At 31.1% G+C, this 10,333-nt stretch overlaps 2 protein-coding genes across 3 annotated transcripts; one reads left to right on the top strand and one right to left on the bottom strand.

Annotated features, from left to right (window-relative positions):
• The first annotated feature begins 1,010 nt into the window (after positions 1-1,010).
• On the top strand, positions 1,011-3,766 carry LOC112501547. Of its 2 annotated transcripts, none has more exons than XM_025105199.1 (4): positions 1,011-1,396; positions 2,180-2,291; positions 3,039-3,253; positions 3,338-3,766. In XM_025105199.1, exons 2-4 carry the CDS (start codon positions 2,202-2,204, stop codon positions 3,624-3,626), a joined length of 594 nt encoding a protein of 197 aa, XP_024960967.1. In that variant the 5' UTR covers positions 1,011-1,396; positions 2,180-2,201; the 3' UTR covers positions 3,627-3,766. The 2 variants fall into 2 exon arrangements, with proteins under 2 accessions (XP_024960967.1, XP_024960969.1); XM_025105201.1 differs by having other exon boundaries at positions 1,120-1,282.
• A 114-nt stretch (positions 3,767-3,880) lies between these two features.
• LOC112501548 (guanine nucleotide-binding protein subunit gamma 2-like) lies at positions 3,881-5,827 on the bottom strand. Its single transcript, XM_025105202.1, has 4 exons — positions 5,490-5,827; positions 5,328-5,380; positions 5,171-5,215; positions 3,881-4,225 (listed from the first exon to the last, which is right to left on the bottom strand). Exons 1-4 carry the CDS (start codon positions 5,673-5,675, stop codon positions 4,138-4,140), a joined length of 372 nt encoding a protein of 123 aa, XP_024960970.1. The 5' UTR covers positions 5,676-5,827; the 3' UTR covers positions 3,881-4,137.
• Positions 5,828-10,333: the final 4,506 nt, after the last annotated feature.

Raw genomic sequence — 10,333 nt, 5'->3', positions numbered from 1 at the left:
TTATTTAAATATAAAAAATATTATTTTTTGAAAATATATAGAAACATATTATGGAATTGATATGCAGTTTACTTTATTCTAAGATGGGCAACTTAAACGGTTTAAATCAATCACACATCCAATTCCAATTCCAATTCCAATTCCAATTGATAACAATAAAAAGCTGAAAAATTGGGAAATGATATTTATTTTATGTGTTAATTAAAGTAAATTAACTATTTCATTACCAAACTAGTCCTTCAACTTTTATGTTTTTTTAGGGGTTGTATCAAATACTTACCCTATAAATTTAATATTATTATTTAATTACTTATCGAGTAAGATTTTAGTTCACCAAAATGACATCGTATGCAACAATTTATCCGGTAATCGCTTACCGTCGTAAGAGTCGTCGCTCTCACTTATCGGGTAAGACTTTTGGTTCTTGTCTCGTTCTTACCGGGTAAGATTCTTGGTCATTGTCATATTCATCCGGTTAAAAAATATGACTTACCCGATTAAGCGTTTGATAAACGGCCCCTTAGTTGTATACCTTAACAAAAAAAATTGTCAAAACTTATACATGTCAATTGTATTTTCAGAAACAAACTCTCTAAATGTGTTTTAAATATATATATATATATATGTTTGACATGTAATTTAGAAATATTGTTTTGATTAATAATAAGAGGGAGTTGCTATTTATACCACATAATATAGTTATAATATGTTAGTTTTTTTTAGTTCTTACTCTCCACTCATGTACTCCTATAGAAGGAGAATGAGAAGGAGGTATAAATAGAATTCACCATGACTAAATGTATATATTTTAGAGAGATAAAGAAATATTTTGTTATAATATATATAATAAAAAAAATTTATAGAAAAAATGTTGTGTTTGTTATGACGATATAAAATAAAAGGTGTTAATATATGAATTTCTTCTTATTTTAATCAAAATATGTAACAAAAACTTGAGTGAAATAAACAATTTGATAAAATAGGGAGTAAAAGTAGGTTTACATTATTATATAAGGATTGGTATTGTATGTAACATTTCAAAGAAAGCAAGATATTTCTATATGGTGACGTAGTCAAAGATAGACTCCCTTTTGTACATACCCAGAATAGTGGTTCAATCCCAATCCCAATCCCAATCCCGATCCTTTTTCTATGGCAATTTGTATTTTCCTTTTAATTCGTTGACTATAGATCATCCCAATTACTTGATTCCATTGAGATTGTCCGTTATCTTCCTCCCACCTCGAGATTCCTTTCCTTATCTTCAGAGGTAGAGGTAGAGGTAGGTATCCTCAATTTACTGAAATTGGAGATTCTTGGTATCTGAATGCAATTTCTTCATTCTTAATCGTTTGTCTGCTTGTTGGCGATCAATTCACAATCTGATCTGACTCTGGTAAGCGATGGATCTTTGAGTCTGGTTTTATTGTGATGATGAATTTTAAGTGATACAATTAGGGGTTTCAGGTTATGAATTGGGATATTACTCTCTAGGATCAGAATGCATCTTTTGAGTTTTGATTTTGGAAGTTCTAATTAATGAAATTTGGCATCTTTGATTTTCTTTATCTTTTATGAATATTATTGATTCTTAGTAATAGTATATGCATATGTATTATTATGTAATGGACAAAGGAGAATATGATTTTGAACTAAAAATCACATGATATGCATATCTGTTGAGTGTTTGACCTTGACCATCATTATGCGTTGTTTCTGAAAAACAAGTGTGTACAGATCTCGATTGTGGTGTGGGTTGAAATTGGTACGAGTAAAGAAAGGGTCATCATATGATCACCCAGAATCTCTCTGAAACGCTTGTATATTTAAAATTCTAGTGCAAATTGTTACTCCCAACTTTATTTGATTTTAACCACAAGAATTTGAAATCGAATCCTGCTATCTACATGTGCGTTTGCACGAAGCCTACGGTCACGCCTGGGATCACCTGTTCCCAAAAAATGGCTTTATTTGATTTTTTATGTTTATTACATAACTCAATCATGAATTCCTAGGATCTTCAAGCAATTGTATGTATTCTGTTATTGGAGGAATGCTGCTTCTAGTTCTAGTTATTGATTTGGGCTTCATTGCTCCCTCTACTGTATTCCGTGTGAGATTTACTGTATTTGTTTGGGATACGTCTTGTTTTAATTCATTATTTGATTTCAACGTGCAGGGAAAAGAATCTTTAAGTCTCAATGGCGGTCACTACCAAGCAAATGTCTTTGATTGTGGGAAGCCTTGGTGTTTTGTCTTTCATATTCGGTGTTATTGCTGAAAACAAGAAGGTGTTATTGCTTTTCTTTGTCACCCCCTCCGTTTTTTATTTTCATTAATGGGGTGCCTCATTGTCCCTTGAGACTTGGGACATGTTCAATAGCAGCTTATTGAGACTTACAGCTATAGATGACTGTTTGCTAGTAGCTTATGATAATAGAAAATGGCTTATTCAGTAAGCTTCCAGATGCAGAAAGCCAACTTTTTTCCAAACTTGTCCCTCCCGTTAAAAAACAAGTTTCTTCCATCTATGAAACAAAAATCTTTCCAATCTATATAGACAGATTAATCCACACAGACGGTTTTATCCATACAGAACTTAACGAAAAACCAACCAAACATCCTCATAAGGTCTATGAACATCTTACCGTCCAGACCTTACTCTGGGACATAATATTAGGTTTCTATGGATTGGTTCTGTTTATAAGAATTCATGTTTATGTTTTCTTGTTTCTATGTTTGTCTGCCTATTTTGATTGTCCGTCTTTTACTTAAAAATCGAATCCAAATTTTAGCACTTTCAAGTTCTTATATAACACTTTCCCCTAGTGTGGGTTTTCATGGAAACAACCGCTCTACTCTTCGAGGTAGAGGGGAGGTTTGCCTACATCTCATCCTCAGACCGCACCTTCGGGTGGGACTTACTGTGTTTGGTGTGTGAACCTGTGAAGATGACTCCTCTTGTGAGCTTTGGTGCAGCGGCTGTTTTATAGCTCCTTGATGACTTAATTAAGCTTGTCAGTTTTTTGTATTTGCAGCCTGCATCTGGAACTCCAATCACAGGGAAGGATGTTGTTATCTGCAAGTATCCAGCTGATCCCACGGTCGCATTGGGGTACTTGTCCTTCGGGTTTCTTGCCGCCACTACATTGGCTGGAGGATTGTCGTTGTTTTATCCTTACAAAGGGAAGTCGATTCCAGTGCCTGCATTGTTCCAGAGCACCAGTTTCTTCATATTCTTCTTGATTGCTTTGTAAGTACACATTGATCGCTTTCATAAATGTTTTGGCTTGTAATCGTTTTTGTTGATCTTTTGACCTGTGTATTGGAATGACAGGGGTTCGACTGGACTGGCGGCCACAATGCTGTTATGGCCAACAATCACTGAGCACAAACATCTCGTCAGCAATGTTCATTACAACCTAGAAACAACCTGCCCAACAGCAAAAACGGGTCTGCTTGGTGGTGGTGCGTTTCTAGCTCTTGATGCGGCTCTTTTCTGGTTGGTTTCCCTTATGTTGGCTGATAACGCAAGAGAAGACTACTTGGATGATGTTAAAGGTAGCGGCGGTGATGGTCTCACCACCGAATACGATGCCGATGATGTCATCAAGGGCAGTGCGTAAAAGCTGTTGGCTTTATCAATTCGATTTATCGTTTTTTTTATTTAACTGGAGTTAATATGATATAGTAAGGTGGCCTAAATGGAACACTGTAAATACTGGTTTTATCTTATTTATTGATGAAAAACATGTTATTTGTGGTAGTTCTTTACACTTTACATGATCAGGATATATATTCTTCGAGGACAGATCAAATCTGCATACATCCTATCTTTCAGATCCGATTTCTTGATTCCTATATAGAGGTATTTCAAGGTGCTAAAACGACTTGTCGAATAAGTTGAATGAGTGAAAAGAAAAGAGGGAACAAAATTGAAAAACAAACCACCCTTGCATGTGAAAAACAAACAAAATCAAGTACGTACAAGATCCGTTTTCCATCGTTTGAATTGTTGTCAAATCCAGAATAGCATGATAGTTCTGGATTTAATTATATCCAAACTTTGGAAGAAGGATTTACAAAATTAGAAAGAGAAAGTGGAAATGGAAATGGAAATGGGTTTGGACGATCATATCAAATCCAACGTTTGCGATTCCGGGAGGACGAATGATTTGCTCTTTGGAACCATCTATCCCATCCACCATCGGCCGGCCCTCTTGTCCTGTTTGTAAACGAAACTTAGATGCACGAGAATGGGATTTAAACTTAAACTCATTATGTTGAAGGTAATTTGAAAATAGGTCAGTTACTAATAAGACATTTATGGAGTCAGATGATTTACATATATATAATAGCTTATCCGACTCAGCCATTGTTTAGTATTCAAATAAAAAAAACAAACATTAGAGTTTATTAAGAAAGCATAAATTAAACAGTTTTTGGATTAAATCTCAAATATGATAACATTAGACAAAAGTTAATTTTTTGTATCAAATTCAAACCGAACGTATAAACTTAATTAAAATTTAAATTGTGTATTTTAAAAATTAAAATAATGCGTAAAAAACTTGTACAATACAAGCCACTGCCACACACCGTCCAAAATGTCACCCCGGCCCAATGGTAATGGTAATGGTAATGGTAGTTTTTGTGGTTCTTATTTAATCTATTAAATCTTATAACTATGAATTTTAATTTATATTATAATTGTTATTTGTTAATTAAATATCACATCAAAAGATATTCTTTAGATTGAAAACGAGTTTATCAAATAAGATATGTACAACAGAATACGAAAAATTAAGAGGTTATCATACTAATTAAGAAAAAGGATTTAATGTTAAAAGAATTTCATTGTATTTTAAAAAAATAAGTAACTGTAGATATTCGGATGAACTTATATCTACGGACTAATCCTTGGATGATCACCAAACGAAACGGTGAGCCACAAAGTTCATTAGCCACATAAGCTTTGACAGCATTCCAATTTAAATTAGAAAAGATAGGAGAACTTGTTTTAACCATTTAAAGCCTCTCTTTTACCGTATTTATTTAGAATAAAACAATAACAAGTCCAAAAGAAAAAAAACAAAAGTAAATAAAAATGAAAATGAAAATGACAAAAGAGGAGATATTGGGGATTTAATAAGAAGATAATAAGTCTTACACCGGAAGCAGAGCATCTGTACTTGATTCAACACTTGATATCAGCCTGTAATTGTACCAACACCCACACACTCACTCTTGTCAGTGTGTGTTTAATTCAACAACATAATCAAATTCAACTGAATGAAATTAAATGCATTTATGTTGAAATCACATACTGTTCACAAACAAGCGATGCTTCACCAAGCGTTTCCAGCTGATCCAGCTCTTCCTGAATCGCATCAAATCACTTTCTTCTACTACTCAGTGTATGTGTGATTTAATTGAACAACGAATTGAACAAATTAGCAAGTTTCATCTAATCCAATCTAATTGATTACCTGAATGATCTGGATTTGTTGATTCTGTTGAGAAATTATTGCAGCCAATCGATGCTTCCCTATGAAATTTGGAGATCCCATACCTGTAGATATTCGATGATTGTGACGATTACTATTGGTTTCCGACGGAGATTTTGATATGGATTGTGAAGGTTCGTCATCGTTAGGTACGGTGGCGGAATCCATTACCGATTAAACCTAATCTGCAGGTTGGAAAGGATGAAGAATATGATGGTGGTGGTGGGTACTTGGGGTGCTGAAAGTAAAGTTGGAAAGGAATAAAGAAATGGATGAGGATGCACATAAACCCAGCTACTTTCTACTGGTTGGTCAACGTGGTGAGGTGGGGGCTTCGGCTCCAATATATACCAGTGGCAGGTGTATCCAAATAGAAAGAGTAAATTACGTTTTTAGTCCCTAAAGTTTGTGAAAAATTACAATTTTCATTCTTAACTATGATTGTCATTTCTATGGTTTGTAACTTATTGTTATTTTCGTCTTTATGATTTATAGTTTATTGTTATTTTAACGATTTTGAAGTTTCATTGGTTTTATAAGATAAAATTTAACGATGATATAGGTTACACTTGGTCTTTGCATATTAATACAATTTGAATGAATAAAAGTTATGGTTCCAATTACAGACTATCGATAAAAAAAATTGTATGACAGTTTAAAATCCAATATATTTAAACGACTCCACAAATGTGTTTGATTTACACCAAGAGCAAAAAACCAAGAAACTTGAGTTTTAAGATAAACACTCAAAACCAATAAAGAAAACTACAAATTTAACATATCATAAGTCATGAAAAGACCAAAAAAGATGAGTTTTAGAATGAAATTTCAACTGTTTACCCTCTTTTTTGTCCAGAAACTCAGATTAAGGTTGAATTAATACATGTATATATATATATATATATATAAACTCAAGAACATATTAATTCAGAACATATTATATAGTGCAATTTGGACAGCCTAACCCCAAAATATATAATGTATATATATATATATAAGTATAAATCGTAAATATTAAAAATATTTTTTCACAATATATATAATATATAATAATATAATTAAGTAAAAAATTATTCAATATTGGACTCATTTCGAATGTATTAAATAGACGATTATAATGGTGTAACTTGTTAAAATAAAAATGTATTTTTTAAATATGTTTTAATTGATATACGATTATGTATATTAATTCGATAAAGGTTTAAAATGAAACATTTAAAAATAAAGGACGTAAAGTAAATTAATTAACTAATTATAAGGGTATAAAGTGTAAATTTAAAATTATAATTTAAAAAAAATCGGTTGTGAGAGGGTGAGTGTATGTGAGGAGGTGAGTGCATGTGAGGAGAGGATGGGGTGAAAAGGTGAAAAAGTGAAAAAGTGTATAAAGGGTATTTTGGTCATTTAGTATTTTAAGACTTTAAGACTTTTGCTAAATTTGCTTTATAAAATAGTATAGATACATAGACTTGGGATCACGTGAGACCAACATGTTTTTGTGAGACCTATGAAACCATTTTTTTGCACTTGAAACTTCACAATAAAACACTGTGAATGTAACATTCACAGTGTTTTGTTGTGAAAGTTCGGCTTTTTTACCTTCTCAATGTTTTGTTGTGAAGTTTCAATTGTAAAAAAATAGTCTCGCGAGTCTCACGAAAACAGGTTGGTCTCACGTGAACTCAACCATATATATATATATATATATATATATAAAGAGAGAGAGAGAGAGAGAGAGAGATAGGGAGGTTATTTTACAACCTTTCACATTCTTACACCCAATCCAACCATCATCTCATCCCTTCAATTCTTAATGTATGGTCAAGATGCATTGGATGGCAAAACTGTAATAAAAGGGAAAACTATATGCACGTGTCTGATAGATTGAGGGTAACCAAGGGTAAAATTGGAATTGGAAAACTTAATCTATTCTAAGAAAGGATTCTATGAAATCATGAATGCGATAATCACTCTACTGTAGAAGACAAATAGCGATATTCATTGAAAATAGTTCATCAGCACACTTTATAAGCTTTGACATACGGACAACATGCTAAATGAACTTAATTTCATGTATCCATCGTAACCTTTAAAATAAGGTTATGAAACTGATGAAAATGGTTTCATCAGTACACTGAAAACAATTCTGCTGAACTGTGTTTTTATGAACATAGTTTTATGTATCCATGACACCTTTAAAATAAGGTTATGAAACTGATGAAAAATGGTTTCATCAGTACACTGACAACAATTCTGCTGAACTATATTTTTATAAACTTAGTTTCATGTATACATCTCACCTTTAAAAGCACGTTATGATTCTGATGAAGATGGTTTTATCAGTACACTGACTACAAATATATTCAGATGAAGATGGTTTCATCAGTACACTGACAGCACCGATTTCATTAAATATATCATTGACGAATGTTTCATTGAAGGATATCGAATCCATAAGAGTATGTGAAGTTGAACCCATTGTGTCAAAGCTTCATCGAATTCATTCAGGTTATTATAATTTTTCTATAGAAGTCTTAATGTTTCCATATCAGTTTCAAATATACATAGTAATTAGAAGGTTACAACCATAAATAGGATTATTATTATTTTTAATTAATAAATAATAAATATGTAAAATTATCAATGGACAACATTAACCTTTTCATTTAAAAAATAATTAAAAAAAAGTTATTCATTGATTGGTTGAAAAAAAGGTTGCAAGGATTGTACAAATACACAAGGTTGTAAAAGAAATATACCCTATATATATATATAGAGAGAGAGAGAGAGAGAAAGAGAGAGATTTGTTAGAAATAAAGTTGTAAAATTAAATAAAATGAGTAATAATAACGACGAAAATATTAAGAAATCTAAAACAACTCAAGAATAAAAAATATTAAGCACCGACACAACTCAAGAAGAAAAAATACCCCTTACAAGGATATGTCTCCTTCAAATATTTCAATTTATAATTGATATAAGAAAATCAATTGAAAGAAGAAGAAAATGACCATATTGGAAAACTTAAAATAGATGATGAATCAATCTTAACGCATTGCAGAAATCTAACTTCAATTTTTCGTTTTCTTGCTTTATTGTAAAAAGGAATATGTAGGCTGTTTGGATTGACAATGGATTGAGCAATGAACATCTATGCAACCAAAAGATAACTCATAAAAATCATGGCATAAGAAAAGAAAAAAAACTATCAAGAATATCATAAAAAAAATCAACCTAAAATATATTGTTTTAACACATATATATAAAACAAGTAAATTAAAGAAAACTCAAAAGATATTTGTATTATACATAACTAACCTCAGAAAGCAGAACAATTACTTAGTAGATAGAGAAGCTTAAACATCATGTATGTTAAGAATTATGAACATCGACGGTTGCAATTGTTGTCAACAATCATGGTTTTCTTTTATATGCAAAATGGAGAGAGCCAACACATGTTGCACCTTAAGAAATTAGTGAAGACCTTTAAACTACTTCAATTAATTTCATCATATAATTGCATTATTAAAAATATACAAAATCATATATGATTCATGTAACAAATCATACATGATCCGGGCGACTTTACTCTGCGATTTAAGTGGCCTCAAAAGTTGCTCGCTTCTATTTAATGTAAAATCACATGTCAATTTGTACATTAATGATATTTTTCTTGTTTTTTTAAATAGTTAGTGTTCTTGTTTGAACTTTCCTCTATATATATATGATGTAAATAAAAATATATGTATTATATATTTGTGGATTATAATTTCATTAAAAAAAAGATAAATATGATTGATTTTTTTATTGAACCACCTATTTGTCTTATTTTAATATATATATAGGGTTGGGTTCACGTGAGACCAGCCTGTTTTCGTGAGACCCGTGAGACCGCATTTTTACACGTAACCTTCACAGCAAAAACACTGTGAAGGTTTAAAAAAAGTCGAACCTTCACAGCAAAAACACTGTGAAGGTTATAAAAAGTCACCTTCACAGCATTTTGCTGTGAAGTTTCAAGTGTAAAATGTTGGTCTCACGAAAACAGGCTGGTCTCACATGATCCCAAGTCTATATATATATATATATATATTAATTTTTAATGATTTATTTTTTCAATTGTCATGTACATAGAAATTTATATACATTGATGTAAATAAAAATAAATATATGTGTGTTTTAATTTCATTTATAAAGAAAAAAATATGATTGAAACTTCTCATTGAAGCACCTCTTGGTTCTAGCTTTAATATATTTTTAATTATATATTGATTGATTGAGAAATTTTAATATATGTAGTTTTATGTATTTGTGGATTCAATTTCATTTACAAAAAGAAAAAGCTAAAAAGGTAAGAAAATGAAAGGTTTAGCAATTAATGTGTTGATTGTGTATTAAAAATAAATAAATAAGAATACTAAAGATAAATATGATAGAAACTTCGCATTGAACAACCCATTGGTTCTTACTTCACACATCGCGTGTTGCACAATGATGAAATTTGTTTTATTAGAAAATATGTATTCAAATTAAGGTGAAACGTAATTTCATAATAACTTATAATATAAGACGATGATTACACTAGCATTTTTTTCACTGATATTGTTTCTTGCAACTAAAGAAGTTCATATATTTTATATTTTTCGATTGCAAAACAATGATTCGATATTGAAGTTCAATTTGTATAAGAATTGTTAGTTGCATCGCACAAGTATTGTATTCTTAATATTGAGCATTATCGTAGATGTATGCAAAAGTAATCTTTTCAATTTAGCCTGTAACACTTATTTTCCAGATTTTTTTAAATAATTAGATGTGTAATCACA

This window comes from Cynara cardunculus, unplaced genomic scaffold, assembly GCF_001531365.2.
Source record: "Cynara cardunculus var. scolymus isolate 2C unplaced genomic scaffold, CcrdV1 Un_Scaffold_232, whole genome shotgun sequence".
In the NCBI taxonomy this organism is placed as follows: domain Eukaryota; kingdom Viridiplantae; phylum Streptophyta; class Magnoliopsida; order Asterales; family Asteraceae; genus Cynara; species Cynara cardunculus.
Note: the sequence above shows the minus strand (reverse complement) of the source record. Positions and strands in the feature narration are given on the sequence as shown.